This window comes from Venturia canescens, chromosome 1 (assembly GCF_019457755.1).
Source record: "Venturia canescens isolate UGA chromosome 1, ASM1945775v1, whole genome shotgun sequence".
Classification (NCBI taxonomy): domain Eukaryota; kingdom Metazoa; phylum Arthropoda; class Insecta; order Hymenoptera; family Ichneumonidae; genus Venturia; species Venturia canescens.
In genome coordinates, this window is record NC_057421.1 from 22,243,529 (window position 1) to 22,262,543 (window position 19,015).

The 19,015-nt window shown below is 39.0% G+C and overlaps 1 protein-coding gene across 3 annotated transcripts in view; it reads left to right on the plus strand.

Annotated features, from left to right (window-relative positions):
• Positions 1-18,513, plus strand: part of Lk6 (Lk6 kinase) — a 72,879-nt gene extending 54,366 nt beyond the window's left edge. For all 3 annotated transcript variants that reach the window (XM_043433240.1, XM_043433241.1, XM_043433242.1), the window contains 4 exons: positions 9,127-9,255; positions 12,108-12,464; positions 12,651-13,221; positions 13,362-18,513. In XM_043433240.1, coding sequence (XP_043289175.1) covers positions 9,127-9,255; positions 12,108-12,464; positions 12,651-13,221; positions 13,362-13,821 — 1,517 coding nt within the window. In that variant the 3' untranslated portion in view covers positions 13,822-18,513. The remainder of the gene's footprint in view (positions 1-9,126; positions 9,256-12,107; positions 12,465-12,650; positions 13,222-13,361) is intronic.
• Positions 18,514-19,015: the final 502 nt, after the last annotated feature.

The following is a 19,015-nucleotide window of genomic DNA, read 5'->3' on the forward strand; positions in this document are numbered from 1 at the left end:
TTGCGAGTTTTCGTTAGTGAATCATTCGTTTCAAATATTCGCTGAATGTTGTTAAAACTGCTAGAGATTCGAGCTCTTTTTACTTGCATGGGTGCAACGATCTGCGAATTCAACTTTGGCTCCGATCCAGTGATTTTGACTCGACGACGCGTTTTCTTTTTCCACGTTTTTTTGTAGGCTCCGAGGAATATTTTGAGAATCACTTTCAACTGACGCGCTCACGCACTCGTATATTAAACTCGGTCGGAATTTACGGCGAATTTATTGTTCGAGTTGCTTTCGAAGCGATCCCTTCGTCTCCGAGTGCGTTGTCCAGACGACGCTGAAGTTTGCACGTTGGTGTCCAACGAAACGAAGGAAAAAAACGTTGTAATTCACCAATTATTTTTTATCTCAGGAAATATCGGTGCAGGTTGAAAAACTGCGAATTTCAAATTCGACAGGTAACAAAATTGAAGAATTACTGGAACCATTAGGAGGTTTTTTTACATCATTTCGTTGGACTCCAAAGTTGCAAACTTTCAGCGTCATTTTGTCCAGAAAAGTCGCATTGGAGAAACAACCGAAGTTTGCAACGTTCGAGTCCAACGAAACGATGTCAGAAAATTCTCCAATAATTCCAGTGATTCTCTAATTTCGCGGTCTCCACCGAATTTGCAATTCGTGGTTTTTCAAGCTGCACCGACGCTTCGTGGAACAAAAAATAGGCGAATTACAAATGTTTTTTCCCTCATTTCGTTGGACTGCAACGTTGCAAACTGCGGCGTCGTAAATCGTATAAAACAACGTGGAAAATAGGTACGATGACGCTGAAGTTTCCAACGTTGGAGTCCAACGAAATGGTCTAAAAAAACTCTCAAATAATTCCAGTAAATCTCCAATCTCGTTCCCTGCCGAATTTCCAATTCGTCATATTTCAAGCGACATCAATAATTCGTGAAATAAAAAAATAATGAATTATAAATATTTTATTCGTTCATTTCGTTGAACTCCAACGTTGCAAACTTCAGCGTCGTATTGGTACGTAGGATGATTTTGCATCGAGTGCCCCTACGTGAGTGGTGAAAAATACTCTGAAAATTATGTTCTCATTTGTCTGCTTTCTCTCCCTCTTTCTCTCGGTCTCCACGAATCCAGTTACGGTCTACTGCGCGTCATGCTCATTGCTGAATCAGCTGAATCTTGTTGCGGAGGTTGGTCCTTGCAGTATGCAAATTCAGTACTCTCTTGCTCCACATTATGCAGGATAGAATTCGTTCGACGTTGTCTCTCCACCCTCCACTCAATTTTTCAAATAAATTGGCATTTAAGAACGACAAAAAATGTGAAATTTGATGAAGCTGTCGAAACGTTGATTTCAAAGCATTGCGAAACTGTAAAGGCGATTCAAAACAAGAAAATGGCCATTCTTTCATGACGCTGAAGTTTGCAACGTTCGAGTCCAACGAAATGATCTAAAAAAACTCTCCAATAATTTCAGTAATTCTCCAATTCTGTTCTCTCTCGAATTTGCAATTCATAGTTTTTCAGTCTGCACCAATACTTCGTGAAATAAAAAATTGGTGAATGGTAAATGTTTTTTTCGTTCATTTCGTTGGACCCCAACGTTGCAAACTTCAGGGTCGTCATTCTTTCGATGCAATTATATTAGTTTTGCAATTGACAGAAAACATTGCGGAAGAGCCGAATTCGTTTCGACCAATCTCGAAATTATTTCGTCGTTCCAATCGTCTATTTTCGTAATAATAAGATCAAGCATGAAAATATGCTCTGAAATTTCACGACAACCCCGTAATTTCGAACGAGTTAACGTTACAATTCCCACCCACGGAGGGACCGAATCGGTTTCTGGTTTTGTCGGATCGCGCGCTCGCCGTATGCTGGAAATATTTTTCGAGTATTTTTTCCCCCTTTCATCACTGACGCACGAAAGGTTTCCCAATTTGTTTTTCATCTCGGTGTTCCGTAGCTCGACGTCGGATATTATTATTGCATCTTTTATAAATTATTTCATTGATTCATCTATCAAGCAGAATTGCCTTCGTCTCGTTTCCATTAAGAATTGGGTCGAAGAATATTTCATTTTACTCGACCAAAAATTTAAACTGATCGTTTGAGCGTGTGTTTATAGCTTTTTAAGTACAGCCGTTTCGAAATATTGACCTCCGTATCGATGACTAGTGAAACAAAGACGATTACCGTTGTCGTTACTTCCAGCAGAATTTAGTTTAAACTTTCAACAGAGCGGATGAAAAATGAGGGAGATTACCGAGAGCGATGGCCGTAGGCGACTGGCTAAGCGGTTTCGAACGAGGCCAGTACTCGGTTGGGTGACCGCTGAGGGGAAAAGTAAGATTCGAGTAATGGGCGAGCTCGTGGAGTTCCGCCAACGCTGTCCGGAGCGCGGATTGTAGGGACGTTGCTATCGCGAAGGATGAAGAATGAGGAAAAACGAAAATGAGAAACCCGAAGAAAAAACAAAGAGAAAAAACGATGCAGGCAGCGATTAACGCGTGTGCCGGAAGTCAACGTTCGCCTCTTTTAAGGGTGAATGATACAAAAGTCGAAATAATTAGAAATTGATCAAATTTGGTGATAATGTTCTTCAACATCAAGTGCGAAAACACAATTTTTTTCAAAATTTTCTTCTGTTTAGTTATCGAGTAATTACGCATTAAAGCAGATTTCTTATGCCTGGAATGTATACCTATATATATGGAAACGCTATGCTTATACACGTGAACTTTAGTGATCAATTACTCGATAACTGTACAGAAGAAAAATCTTAAAAAATTTGTATTGTCAAATTTGGCACTAAAGAATATGTTCACCAAATTTTATAAAATTCTGATTATTTTGAATTTTTTTTATGTTTTTAGCATGGTTTAGCATGGCAACATTGTATCGCCTGTGCAATATATCCTTAAGGAAGTTGAGGCTGTACAGTCATTTTTTTTACCCAAAAGTTAGGTCAGTTTACAGTTTGACAATGTTGCATACACTTTAAAACTGGTGAAAGCTCAATCGAAAACACGGACGGTGACGATCCTGGCCTCAAAAAACTGCACAGGAAACAGATTATTATTAATATAATCTCAGCAAATATAATAAATTTGAAAAAATTGATATTATTCAGCAAGCCTTGCTCATGTTGCCCAAAAAGTGTCATACTTTTAGCATCATTTTTAAGGTATAACTGGATGGATAGCTCGACCAAAAATTAAATCTGATTGGAATTTCCGTACTTCGTGATGCAATAAAAATCTGAAAAAATTCAACAACATTTGGAAAGTTATGAACAACAATTATTCAATAATTTTGCGGTGACGTATTGTTTTTTTTGACGAATCAAATGTGTGTATTTTTCCGAATGCTCATGAATTTTTTCAGAATTTTCGTCGATTTTTGAAATTTCTTGGAAAAATTTTGAAAAAAATTTTAAATAATTTGAATTTTGGATATGTTTTAGAAGACATTTTTACCATCAGTTTTGAAAAGCCTCAAGGTTGTTGGATCAAAGATGTACAAATAGTGCCACTTGAAAAATTTAAAAAAGAGAATTTCGAAAATCCACGAAAATTCGGAAAAAAATCATGAGCATTCAAAAAAATTTGCACATTCGATTCGTAAAAAAAAACAGGGGTTTACTGTAAAATTGTTACAAAATTATTTATTTAAACAATTTATTAATAACTTTTAGGCAATATTATTACTGATAATTGTAGTTCATAACTTTCCAAATGTTGCTGAATTTTTCAGATTTTTATTGCATCACGAAGTACGGAAATTCCCATAAGGTACAATTTATCGGCTGGACTATCCAACCAGTAATACCTTAACGGAGATATCACTGAATGTGTCTTGACTTCCATAAGGTTACATGTTATTTGGTCCAAATTGTTATTGATTTTTCTCAGCAACGACGCTCCTGAACTGTCTGAAAATTAAACTAATTTTTTTTTACACTTCACTTTGTAAGATGCAATCGCGGTTTAAAAGCGATGACAACATTTGCATTCTAATGCCTCAACTTCCTTAATACCGATGAAATTCGTTTTCCTGCGCACCAAAACTAATTGATGCGGCGTCTTTTCCTCGAGGGCGATCGCGCGTAGGCGGGTTTCTGCCTCCGCGAGTCAGCCTCGGTTTACCTTTTCTTTTTATTCAGTCAAGAGATTTACGGTACGAGATCGAATCTGTAGAGAATGCAAAGAAACGAGGCGAGAGAACGAGCCGATGATCTCGAGCGTGGACCCACGTCTTCAATCTCGCCCCAAGCACACTCGCGTCTCCGCGCAAAACGAATCGCGTTTTTACCTGCTTACGATATCCGCGTGAACCAGTCCGCCGCTCAATTCGATCGAACCGTAAAGCTCGACGCGTCGCTTCAATTGACGATTATTATCATTTCGTCGATTCGAGCATGAAAAACTTCTCAAATCCATCGCTCTGTGCATTCATACAGAATGAAAACATTTAACATGCGCAGATGTAAATAATGATACAGTTATGAGGCCCGGTTCGTTGATACATCGAGCACTCGCGTTCTCTCAACGAAACCCGCATATATTGAAGTCACGTCTCTCGCTCACGAGCGATTTCTCTCGAAACCCACGTACAAGCGGATCACATTTACTATACAAACGCCAACGCCGGCTGCTCCTTTACGCACGTCGAATATTAATAAATGAATGAGAGAAAAAGAAACAAGACAAAATCGGCCCCAGCGAATGTAATCTACGGTCGTTTGACACGTGCGCATATGAAGCTTTCAAATCGACTCATCTTGGAGCTGCGATAAACTGTAATTAATTGAGAAACTCCGCATTTAGAAAATTCACTAAACGTAATCAAACCACATCGTAGATCATCATGAATGATCGTTCAATTTATCGAAGTGAATATTCGTTCAGGAAACGATTCATAACATTTTTCTCTTCTAATAATCGAACGGGCATTTTTGAACGATGTTCGAGGAAGCGAATCCCCCAAAGTTCATGCCTTTCAATGTACACGTATCGAGTCGTAGAACGAGCTTGTTAATAAAGCTCGTTCCTTCCACGAACACGAATATTCTACAAATAACTGATTTTTAATTACATTTAAGTAAAAGTGCGTGCGAAGGGATTGGCGAAATTTCAGGCCAGGTTATCGCACATTCAATAAAGAATTGAAACTTGAAAAATCATGAAATTTCTACGGGAGCTTATGGAGATTCCCTCATCACCACTTTTCAATTCAATTATATACCAAATAATTCTAAATTCCTGATACAAGCTGTCTCACAGATAGAAAAAAAATTAAGGAATCCATGGTCACGATAAAAATAGAGGCTTACCGAATCCTTAAAAGAGACATTAACGATGGAAGTCGGAAAAATGGCAGAAGCCGAAGCTTTTCTCATAAAACCGCGACTTCCCAGAGGTTAGAAATCAGTCCAAATTTCGAGTGCCCCAATTCGCGCCATCAAAAAACACGTTCGTGCGAAAAGAGTACCTTAAAGGTGTACATGTGCATTGTGCCAGTCAGTTACCAGTCTTTTCGTATTTTTTCAAAAGAATTAGCTCGATTATCCTTATATAGCACAATATTAGTAAAAAAAAAAGCGTTATCTTAATTTTTTAATCGTACATAATGTTCATTGCGAAAAGGCAGCGTTTGACAAAGTTGAATATTTGTCAGTTGACGGATTAGATCAGAGATCGTCGTATATATATTGACAATATGATATAGGTTACGCTGTAATGACATTTGTCGTCCTCAATTCACTATTTCTAATTCAGATGACCGTTGACCTTCCCTTTTTTAACGTACCAATAGATTCCGCGCGATTCAATTCACATAAGTAATTTTTAAAATCTTCGTTATCTAATCGAGACGACGCTGAAGTTTGCAACATTGGAGTCCAATGAAAGAAAGGAAAAAAACATTTGTAATTCGTCAATTTTTTATTTCAAAGTATTGATGCAGACTGAAAAACTACGAATCGCAAATTTGGCAGGGAACAAAATAGGAGAATTACTGGAATTATTGAAGAGTTTTTTTCGATCATTTCGTTGGACTCCAACGTTGGAAACTTCAGCGTCATGAATAAGTGAACCAGGAAACTCTAAGAAAAAGGTTCTTTTCTATTTCCGGTCTTGATTCTCCCGAGAGTTCTTCTTTTTTTTTCAAAGGTGAAAGAGAAAAAATAAACGTGCACCCCTAAATGCAATTACCGAGTCGATTCCTCCCTCTTCTAGTTTCTTTTTATATTTCAAGAGCCTCGAGGGGATTTCCCTTCTGACCCGACTCACCGTTGTGTTCTGAGCTCTTATGAAAGAGATTTTTTTTTAGTCCTCCAGTCATCTAAGCCTTCATTCAATACCCCACTGTTTTTCGTTGCTCATTAAACGACATACGAGCTCGATCAATTGATGCCTCGTGCTTCGAGACTTTGCGACGAACGAAAAAAAATGTGAATCGAAAGTGTACGCAGAGTATCAAGGCTCACGAAGAAAGGACCGTCCTCGCTCGCCGCACTGCTTTTTGGATTCCTTTCCGCTCGGTTTTTCAACTGAGAAAAAATGAAATACGAAATTAATGATTCGATTCGTGTTTTTTTTTAATCGATCGAGCAACGCAGTGTCATCATCGTATCTGCTGATTGCCCATGCAATTGACGTATATCGCGTCACTATTTTGGGAAATCTCCTTCGAATGATGCAATTCGAGCCACGAATTTCCCGCGATTTAATCATATTTTTGCGTTTCGAAGTTGATCGTTGACCCTCCATCGACGCAGATTCCTTTTCCTCAAACTTCGATATGAAATTTCGCTAATTGGAGATTCCATGGGCTACACAGTTTTAAATATAAATTCATTTCACCAACACTCGCTCAACCCGGTCTTGGACTCTCGTGAATAAAGTAATAACCGCTCTCAACCGCTTGCTTTATTACATGTGCGCATATACTCAGCTCCTATGAACTGGTTATCAGGACATTGAGACAATTGCGATCAATTACTGACCCCGCTCGTCTCATTAATTGATATATCTTGTGGAGCTAAGAGATTGTACACGAAATACATTTTTATTCATGACTGATCGGCGTGCATGAATATTTCATTTATTTCACACACACGCTATCGGGAGCCATCATTGTTTTCTCATTCATTCTTTTCCTTCCTATTAGTTTTCAGTGTTACAAAGATCTGAACTCGTGACTTCGTTACCAATGAAAATAAACTGAATTTTGATGGATTTTTAAGTTATGTTTCTGCTGGAACGCACGATGCTAGGAAAATTGATGAATTCTCGTACACTGCAAAAAAAAGGAAACTTGTCATTAGATATTGAATTGTATTTTTTGGTGGCGCAAATACGACCGATTCCTAACCTCTGGGGAATCGCGGTTATACGAAAAAAGCTTCTGCTTCCGTCATTTTTCCAACTTCGATAAATTTGACGAATTTCGAAGTTTTTATTATTTTTTAAACGTTCGATAACCGGCCTGAATTTCGCCAATCTATTCGCATGTACTTAGACTTATCTGAAATGAAATATCAGTTATTTGTAGAATATTCGAGCTCGCGAAACGAATACCTCAATCGCAGTCATCCCGGATTTCTAATCTGAGGCGAGCGAATCCGTGACATTTCTGAATGGAAAATCGTTCCTCGAGAAAAATTCTATTTTTTTCTAACCACTGTCACCGCAGCGTTCCAAAGGATGAAACGAAGGCTCGAGCTCAATGACGTGTTGGAAAGAGCCCCGGTCCAGTGCCCGTTGTTAAAATGACGCTGAAGTTTGCAACGTTGGAGTCCAACGAAATGATGTAAAAAAAACCCTAATGATTCCAGTAATTCTCCAATTTTGTTACCTGTCGAATTTGAAATTCGTAGTTTTTCAAGCTGCACCGATATTTCGTGAAATAAAAAATAATTGGTCAATTACAAATGTTTTTTTCCTTCATTTCGTTGGACTCCAACGCTGCAAACTTCAGCGTCGTTTGTAAAAGAACTTTGGAACGCTTCAAAATTCTCCTATCATTGAGTTTTTCCTGCTCGTAAACACGAAAACACTGACGACTGCGTGAAAATAGAAAATTTCTTGATCAAACAGATCGTGAAAACGCTACTAAAATTTCATATTTTTTCCTCAAGCACAATGTGCGAATTCGCAGCTTTGTGCCTCGATCTCCTATGACTCGATCAAAATTTCCGTTTCACTCTTTGTCCTTCAGTCATCACCTTGCAACCCCAAACCGAACGGAGGACCTCCCCTAAAACGTCCGTGAACAAAGACTGGCCTGGTCTCGCTTCAACTTCTAACCGTTTTCCCCCCTACGAACGTGAACACAATGCGTTTATCTAGCCCAGGACCCGTAACGTCCCAAGCCACGGAGTTCGACCATCGACAATGCTGCGTTTCTTTGAAGCTCTGAGCAAAATTGAAAATGGAACTAATTTGATCGAGGCGCACTTTGTAAATATCGAAAATTCTTTGGAGTGGCATTTTTGGAGAGTTTTTCAATTTTATATTGTTTCTCCGATGTCCATTTCGGTTCAACGATTCACCAATTGTGGCTGCCTGGTTCGATACTATTGTGGTCAGGAAGAATCGCATACCCGTGAGAAGTGAAGTTTTCGTAAACAGCGAATTCATCGTATTTCTTCTTTTACCATTTATTTTGAAACCTCAAAATACGAGGATAAATAACCGAAAGTAAATAGTGGAGAAAAATGGAGCAGATCTCCGAGGATTGGGAGACAAGATTCTGCTCGACAGTCGATTATGATCGATGATAAATCACTGTCGCTCTGTGTAATCGATACCTTGAAAGTCGCCTGAGATACGATTTATTGATGTGCAAACAGTAATTTTTGTCAACGCGTCGATGGCCAGCGTTACGCTGATAAAATGAGAGTGCAAGCGAGGGCAAATGAAATTTTTCAATTCGATCGATTCGACATCGAATTAATCTGTTTTTCCTATTGCGGAAGGATTAAATTTATTACTGACGTTTCCAATAACAACATTAACGAGGAATTTGATCATGTTGAATAAAAGCGTACATTTTGCCTCTATGAATCAAGCTTTTCTGAATTCTTTATTCATTTCGTTTTATCGTGGAATGTTCCAGGCGTTGCGAGAGATGTGACATCGGCAGGCGAGTCACTGAGTGCCGTACAGGTGCGTCAAGAAGAAGCTAGACGTAAAAGACGAAGGAAGAAGCGTTCTGGCACGTCCCTCGTATCTTCTTGCTTCCAAGGTAAGTGCTCAAATATTTGAATATGCGATAGGAACACTGCGGGTTGTGAGATGTGCTAGAAATTCGCTGATGAAACTCATTCTTTTGAAGTTGATACTGAAAATACTAAAAAATCGAAATAAAAGATTTTTTTCGGTAAATTCTCGGGTAAAAAAATTCGTTTGGTTCATTGAAAGAGAAAAAAACTACGAGCACCGAGTCTTCGGATGAGATTATACAATTATGAAATGGAATGAAATTACTTTTGGAAAAAGCTTTGCAACCACAAACAAAATCACCATAAAGTGCGATTCGTTAAAAATTTTTGAAATCAAGACCCTTCGACATCGAAACGTTAATCTGTCTGAAGTAAATATTTCGTTGTCAATCCGACTCGAAAATACATTCAGCGAAGGCTGTTGTCAAGGAGCAAAATCGAGATAAAAATTCGATGAAAATCCCGAAAGGTTAAAAAACATGGTTATTTTCGTTCCTTCGAGTTTTCATTGATGAAAAACAGATTGTGAAAGAGCTCTCTGGCCGCTTGGATTGACGTCGTTTGCGAATGATGCTCCCTCCACTTCTAAAAATGTTGAGCGGTTGAGAACCGAGAGCGCGGTGCCAGCACTGCACAACAATGTTCTCGTCTTTTTCCTTTATCCAACCACTATTTTGATGTACGCGCATGCCTCCATATTCGTGAGCTCGAGTTCCAATTGTCATCTGCGAAAGTTTCATTTACTCCATTCGTCTTTGAATCCTCAAAACAGTTTTCGAACGTGGCTAAATTTCGGTTGAAATATATTTTCAACTCTTAACAGGCTCGCTAAAATTCCTGCAATGGAAGTTTTACCATAAAAATTCTAATCCCCAGAATGATCATTATTTTTCAAGTATTGAAACACAAAATTTGGAGGGTTTTTGCAGACATCGAAAAATTCATTGAGCATGCGAGAGCATAAAATTGCGCAATCGCGTGGCACGCAATTGTGAATGTAGAATCGATCGTGGCGAGAGAGAGAGGGGTCGTAAAGATATGATAGAGACCGGGTAAAATGGTACGTTCAGCAAGGGGAAATTCAACCCTCGTAGCTCGCAACCATTAATCAATGGGATCCCCTCAATGCAGAGAGCTAACTCCCATAAATAACGGTCGACCTTGACACTGACCGGGCTTGCAGAACAGACTAGGATCACGTGAGTGACGTAATACATTGAAATCAAATTAATTAGATCCCGTGTCGCGTACTCGAACTCGTTGGCTGTGTTTTTAGGTAAAGCCTCTTACTGCCTCTTTGCTCGCGACCTTGAATTTGTACTGCTTCTTTCTGCTTCCCCGTTTCACGCCGAATATTTCAGTCAAATCACGAATTCTCTTCGTCGTTGAATTTTCGCACATATTTTCACGATTCATAACTAGTCGCGGAAGTGATGAAACTGGTTGCAACGATAGTGGAGATAATCGAAGAGGCCGAACGAGAAAAGGAGCGTCAAAACGGGGAACGTCTTGGTCGAGAAGCATTTGGAGCAATGCTACCGGAGGTCTCGTTCGATCGATCCGAGCTTCCGAGCTTCGGTCGTTGTGTTCCTTTTCGATCCTGCCCTCTCCCTCTGTCTCCAGTTTATTCCGTCTGGCGCAATCGCAACTGAAAATTTCTATGATTGGATTAACAACGGACGAGTTCAGAAAAATTCAAAAATATACTTCACAGATTCGTATTTAGAAAATAATTCTTCACTTTCATCTGGTCACTGAAATTTTTTGAATACATTTGCAGCCCAAACGACTCCGGTGGGGGGGGGGGGGATAATTCGGTTTGGAGTAATAGGTTAAGCTGCTGCACTGTGCTTTATTATCAATTAACGTAAACACTGTAAAATTTCACTTTTCAAATCCTTCCGTAGAATAACTTTGGTAAATAATTTTCTAGCAGCAATGTCTCATTGACGGAGGGAGCACAGCCTGTAAGTTATTCCTCTCGTGTACGTACCGTGCGGTTTATAAAATCGTGAGATAGTTACGATCGAAAGTTTGCAAACGTCCCGTGTTAACGATGAATTTCAGTGCTCATCGCACTGCAAAGTTTACAACTGCTAAAACGTTGCATGCATATGTAAATATATATATTGTGATTTCTCTCTTCTCGCTATCGCGAGGTGCCTCCAGCTCGCCACGAGCAATCAGAAAGTTTCGTGCGAAACCTTTCATTTGTGTCTAAGGCTATGGGCTCGAGTTCATATGCCATGCATATAGGTCGCCAAAAAGATACCACTGAACATTTCCATTCCCTTGGACGATTTCTAAAATATTTTCATTCCGTATATACTCGACAAAAGCTGAGCAAGAAAAATGAGAAAGGTTCGTGTAGACCAAAAATTCTGGCCCGACGCGTTTTTACGGATCGACGAGAGGCAATTTAAAATAGTTCCTCCGGGAAATACTGTGGTCTGATAAGTCCGTTTACTGACGTAAAATCTACGAGCTCCATTTGTATAGCTCAATGGGGGAAATACGAGAAGAACAGTTTCTCTTTAAAGGTGCGCCGTCGAGTCTTGTAAAAAGGAGAAGAAAAAAAACGAAAACGTACGGAGCCTGCGAAGGATCGGTGGAAGCGTTTCACGAACGTGTTTACCAACCGGTTTTGCGCATCTGCTTTGTGCTCTCTTCGAAGCTGTCTTGAAAACGTTTTTATCGAGAGCACTTGAAAACTATAAAAATGTCTTACTCCCACAAACGATGAGCTCGCAGATGTCGAGGATCGTTTTTGTTAACAGTAAAAATAAAAATATGAGTGACAGCTTTATTTTTTTTTAATTTGTTAATGCGTTCGAAGCTCTATTGGATTAATCATGTGACTATTTTTTGTTCTCAGAACTGTACAAGCTGACCGGAGAGGTACTTGGTGAAGGTGCATACGCCTCGGTACAAACGTGCGTCTCTCTTTACACCGATCTCGAGTACGCCGTGAAGATAATCGATAAAATTCCTGGTCATGCAAGAGCGCGTGTTTTCAAAGAGGTCGAGACGTTTCATCATTGCCAGGGCCATCCTAATATCATTCATCTCATCGAATTTTTTGAGGACGATGATCGCTTCTATCTCGTTTTTGAGAAAATCAACGGTGGACAGTTGCTGCGAAGGATCGAAGAACGCGTCCACTTCAGCGAGCGTGAAGCCAGTCAAATTATCAAGGAAATTGCGAGCGCATTGAATTTCATCCACAAAAAAGGTTCGTCCATTTGACGCGCAAACATTTTTTTCTTCGTTTGATTGTATTTTAGAAAAATACTCTTCAAAGTGCATAGCATTGAACGTTTGTTGGATAGCATTTATATACTTTTCATATTTTTATCAAACTCAATATTTTTTGGTGCGTTCATTGATGGTTTGATGATTTTTTTTTTTCCTCGTACAGGCATTGCACACAGGGATTTAAAGCCGGAGAACATACTTTGCGTATATCCTGACAAGTTGACGCCCATCAAAGTCTGCGACTTTGATTTGGGCTCTGGGATCAAGTTCAACAATACAATGTCGAGTCCTTTAGCAACACCGCAACTCTTAACCCCCGTTGGTAGCGCCGAGTTTATGGCGCCGGAGGTTGTCGAAGCTTTCATCGGGGAAACGAGCTACTACGACAAACGGTGCGATCTCTGGAGTCTCGGTGTTATAATGTACATTTTGCTCTGTGGTTATCCACCGTTCTACGGCAATTGCGGCACCGAATGCGGCTGGGAGAGAGGAGAGACTTGCCAAGCTTGTCAGGAATTACTCTTCACCAGTATACAACAGGGGAGATACGATTTTCCTGACAAAGAGTGGTCGACGATTTCCGAAGACGCGAAAGATCTTATCAAAGGCCTACTCGTCAAAGAGGCACATCGAAGACTCAGCGCCGAATGCGTTCTCAATCATTCGTGGATCAATCCGGGACCGAGCTGCCCCGTTTCGGGCAACAGGCCTCTCGATACGCCTCAGATCATTCGGTAATTGATGTGATTCTTTATAAATCTTTTCAATATCAATATTTTTGTTTGGCTTTTGAAAAAAATTCTTATCCCGATCAATTAATGTCCTTTAACTTTCCGAATTATAGATTAACGTTTTCGTCTATTTAACATTGCAGTCGAAACAACTCCGCTCGTGAATTGTCGGCATTTGCTGAATCCGCAATGGCCGTAAACCGTGTCGTGCATCAGCACTTTTCGATGAATCTTGAGGAGCTGACGGAATATCGGGAGCAAAGATTATCAACATCTTCGACCGACGACGACAATCATCCATACGGTCACATGTCCGATTCGAGCAGCGAGTTGTCAGAACACAGCAAACACGGTGCTGTACACTCATCATGCGAGTTCGATTCAGGCACTCGGCGAAAGTCCTGTTCCGTTCATTCGAGCATCGAGCTCGCTACCGAGCCAAAAATAATCGGCGGTAATCGTCTTTTGGGTAAGGACACGTTGAACAATTTGTACGGCTTGTCGCCCCCCAGCGAGAGTAGACTTATGCAACGTCGTATGAAAGCGCGCTCGAATTTGTTGGAACGCCAGAGTCCGGCCATCGTCGCGTCACCGAGTGGCTGAAAAAGTTCTAAATGCAATAAGAGCGAGAGGCAGCGCGCCCGCCCGCGTGCATTGAACATCTCCAAATCTCATTTCGACGTTTCTCCAATTGTTGGCCTCGATGGAGGAAGATAGTAATGGACGGGTGACAATGTTGATGAAAAGAAAACGAAGATAAAAATTTCAAAATATATCATATTAACAGCAAGAAACACCAATGACGAGAGAAAGAAGAAAAAAAACAACGCCATAATAATATTTAAAAATTGCCACGATAATAATTGTATTTGCGTTACTGCGAGCTGCTGTACCACGTTTTTGTCTTGTTTTTAAACATTTTTCTTTATATTCAGTAGCGTTTATTACCAATACAATCGAGTTTATTTTACTCCGGGTAAAACAGCGGCTTTCCTTTTCGCTCACCAATATCAGATTTCTTTTTAAAAAATTATCTTGCAACCAGTTATGCTTCTTTTTTTTAAATGAATTTTACTCGCCGTCCGGTGGGATGTAGATTGCGTTTTGTCTTCTGGATGGGGATCGGGTTCTGCCCGTTTGTCCAGTATTTAGTAAACGTGTTTTTGAAATATCAGTCGATCATAATTTCTTAAACATTCAATTGCTTATTTTTTTCTCTCTCGTTTTTATACGCAAGATAATGTAAAATCGGCCGCAGTTCGGTTTAAATTAAACTGTAAGAATTTTATGTATGATTATACGACGCATAGTACATACAATATATATATTATACACTTAATGAGCGAATATCGTCGTTCAAAACGTTATCTAGATCAGATTTGTGGTTTCCTCTGCGAACAACGCAAGTTATTTTGACGACGTTACTAAGACGTATGCATATATATATTTCTGGATATGCGTGGTGTACACACGTAACTCCTGTTTCTATTTGTCGGATGAATATCGCTACCTCTTAGTGTCTTTTGAATTATTTTCTTGTCGCTTCAACGCGCGTATATTTACGCACACGTGTTCGAGTCGGTTTTTTTCAGCACTGAACTGCTTCTCCTCATTATTCTTGATTTTTTTTTGTCCGTTCGAATAGAAACTGCATTGATTCGGTTAAAAAAAAAAAAGCGAGACAAACATATATGAGATGAGAACCTTGGAAATCTTGTGGACCGAAATAGCGCCTGCCTCGAAAAAGATGGCATCGTCGATGCGTGGAAATAATTTGCCCATTAGATTATAGCGCAGAGTCGTTGATCGGCTAGTTTTTTCTTCATAAAATAATGAAAATGGAAAAATTGATGTTTCAATGATTGGAAATGAAAGGAACTAAAAAAAGTTACGACACGGGACAAATTCTCTAGGCAACCACGAGCCTTCTCCTGTAGAGCCTCTTGCGTCCTTCTTTTTCCGTTTGGTCCGCAGATCTCGTCATGTAAATATGCCGCTTCGTGGAACGCAGCTCGCGCGAAATTGATGGAAATTGTGAGAGAGTTATGAAGGAGGCTGAGGAAAGAAAAAGAAGAAGGAAAAACTTGACAAATTAGTACCTGTATTGTATGCAAATAAGGCGAATGGACGAAGAGAGAGAAAGAGAGAGTGTAGTTTTTAAGAAAGTAGCCAGCGAAAGGGAGGGAGAGAGAAAGAGAGATGAACAGACAAGGAGATAATGTGGGGAACAACCACACCCGAAGTCGAGCTCGATGTGTGACTGGCAAAAAGTTTGCTTCTGTCTTTTCAGCCGCTTTATCGAATAGCCTTAAGGTTAAAACCATAAAATTTGTTGAGATCGCTAAAATCGAAAAATTGTTGCTCAATTTACTCCCCTCGCAACTATCGGCAGTTAATGGAAGCGAAGCGTAGACGAGAATTGATTTTTCTTCCGGTATCTTTAACAGTTCCGGCTTTATAATTTGGCGAGCCAAACTTGGCGCTACACTGATTACTTTTTTTTTTTTTGGACCTCGCCTGTTCTCCTGCAGTATTCCGTTGAGCAGCGAGAAATTGTCTTCGGAAATAATAAATGTCGAAAACTCATATTTTCTCTTTGAATTACGGCTTCTTTTGCTTCGAACGAACTCGCGATTCAACTACCTCGAGAGCCATCCAATCAGAGAACGGTCCAAACCTAATCCTCCAAGGGACCGAATCTTTTTCAATTCCTCCACCGATTGTGCGTGTCGTCATAACTTGCTTCTCATTTTGTTAACGCTCCCTTTGCGACGACACACATATAAGTAGTATTTTCTTTTCTCTTTTCTGTTCTTATTATTTATAAACGCATCTCGTTTACCCTCGACTTCATTTGGAACTGTTGAAAAAATTGAAAAAAATAAAAATGCAACTACACTGTCGAAAGTGTGGGAGGCTGTTTGTTTGCAAGACAATTAAAAATGTAACTGCAAAGAATTCTCACACATTATCCATGAATTATCGATTCACCACACATTTCAAAGAGAGAAACATTTATTGTACACGTGAACAGACATAAAATATGTATAGATTAACATATTTTATGATGCTACTCGAAAGTGAGAATATCTACGATTATAAGAAATATTGTAGAAAGAGAACGGAAATTCAACAAGTTTTTCTCGTTCGTTTCTTTTCTTTTATTTTTTTTTTTTTATTGATTACAAATTGAAAATCCGCAATTGTATGCGGTTGGAGGTTCAAAACAAAAAATTGGACACTATTCAATCTCGTAGTTCTTCCTTGGAAGGGGACATCAATCAAGGAGCCTCTCAAATCTTAATCAATAACAGTCGCTGATAATCGAGACGATCCTTGGAAAAAGTAACCGTGCCACATTGCCGGGTCACTTCCGTATTTTCGACGTCATCTGTAAAAACGTGTTTCTGTTCTAAGTTTATCGATTTTACTTTTCATCTTTTTTGTTTTGCTTCATTACAATATTCCACATGAAAACACGTTTGTTCATGGGGATAACAGAAAAAAAAAACAATCTCAAAGCATCTTGTCGGAGGGGACCCTTTCTTCCTATCTCCAAAAACGTCTCGGGACAAAACACATGGCTCGGTTATATCGTTAAGTGTAGAGATTAAAACAGAAAATTGGAAAACCAACGCAAAAAAAAAAACAAAAAATATTTTATTTGTAAATATGGATGAGAGTGAATGAATCATGAACGACGCGAGAAAAAAGAAAACGAGAAAAACAAATTCACATTTGTAATCGAGAGGGCGCGATATTTGCAGCGAAGTATTTAGAGGGTGGCAAATATTCGATTTAACAAACATACACACACACACACACAGATACACTCATGAAAAATGTAGAAAAACCGCGAATAATAACGACCAACGACGAGAATCTCAAGGCTTTCGACGCCATGTTTTTTTTTTTTTTTTTTTTAATTGGATCTCACTTGTACATTTTATAATCCAACTGTATAGCGCAAGAAAGAAAACAAAGTAATGAATAACGATGATGATGATAATAATACCAACGCCGTCGCAGGCTCGCAGTGAAAAGAGGGGGAAAAAAACATTTCTAGTGTCAATCTTCGAATCGTCCGATCTCGAAAGCGAATTTACGAATTCCTCTCTCTCCAACAAACAAAAGATGAAAAAAAAAAACAATAGAACAAAATAAATTTATTGTGAAACCGAGGAAGCAGAAGTTACGTAGTTTTTACTGTGCATGAGTGTGAGAATGTGGCGAGAGAAAACAATTTTGAAAATGGACGAAAAAAATATATATATGAATCGTACACAAAAAAAAATGGCCATAATAAAGATAATTGCAAACGTAATGCGTAAAACTTAAGATTATGCGAGTGTTTGCGGAAGAAGGAGATCAAGAAAAAGAAAGAGCGTTAACGATCTTTTGCTGAAGCAACAGAGCAGATACGAAATTATAAGATGTTAAGGGAGAAAAGAAAACTAACTATTAGCAGTTAAGAGAAAGAGTTGGAAAAAAGATAGAGCCAGCTCTTCCTCGATAAAGCGTCGTAAGGCTTATCTTTTAAGGTATCTCTGCGCAAACGACTCGTTATATTTTCGCGACGTATTATAGATTTCTTAAATTCATCGACAACAGAATGATTTTTCGTTGATTCGAAAAATAAGAAAACGAAAATGTAAACGTTGAAAGGATGGGAAAAGAAAACAAAAAGGAACGTGCATCTTTGCGCAGTAGTTGGCTATACATGTACACACGCATTTGTATGAAAATATATATGCATGTATATTCATACACATGCATACATCGTACTTTCTCTCTTCGAAACTAGTATAACTTTCCAGAGGTCTGCACAAAATCCGTAGCTTCTATCGAAAGATTAAAAAAACGAAAGGACGTATCGGCAGAGATGAGAGAGAAATCTCGATGCTACAACATCAACTTCATGCAAAAAAAATACAAATTTGAGAGAAAGATTATAATAATTAATATTAACGATAATAATAATGATAATGGAAGACACGGAGAACCAAAACTTCTCCTACCCTGGTCGTCTCGCCGAATGTGTGATTGAATAAGGAGAGACTGTTGAGTTGGACATAGGCATATATATTTGTATATATATGTGTCGAGGAAGAAATGATCCAGGGAGGGGGGATGAAAACAAGATTTTCGTTACTTTTTTTAAAACCGCGAGGATGAAGGATGTAAGAACGGGAGAAACGCAAGAGCGAGCGCGCAAGCGAGAAACAACAGAACAAAGAAACAATCATTGAAAATGATGAGAAAAGAATAATAAAAAAAAAAGACAAAATGCACTAACACATGTGTCATATTTTTACTTTTTCATGCCTCATTTTTATTACTTTGTAGTACGGATCCCTGACCTCTTTAATACCCATGTAATCTGTACGTTGGATTCATTTGGTTTGACCTATGAGGGAAGCGGCCCAGTTTTGAACATTCTTGTCAAATATCATCACCGGTGCATTACATTAATCTACTACCATCGTCGAATCAATCTTGGCGTTCGGACATTTATTACCAAAGTACTGGCTGCACTTGTGGTTACAATGTACAGATAATATTTAAAAATAAGTCTCAGAGTAACTTGGAGTGAATTTCGGATTGGAGCTTTGGATAGATAACGATCCAGTGAGAGACGCTCAATTCTGGTTTCGAGGGGTCGTGAATCGCAGGACTGTCGATCAATATGATGCCACATTTATCTCGGTTTTCGTTAATGGGAGTCCAAGATTAGTCCGCAATTGATTTTTTATTAAAATTTTTTTATTTTTTTATTGGAATCATTAATGATTGAGCT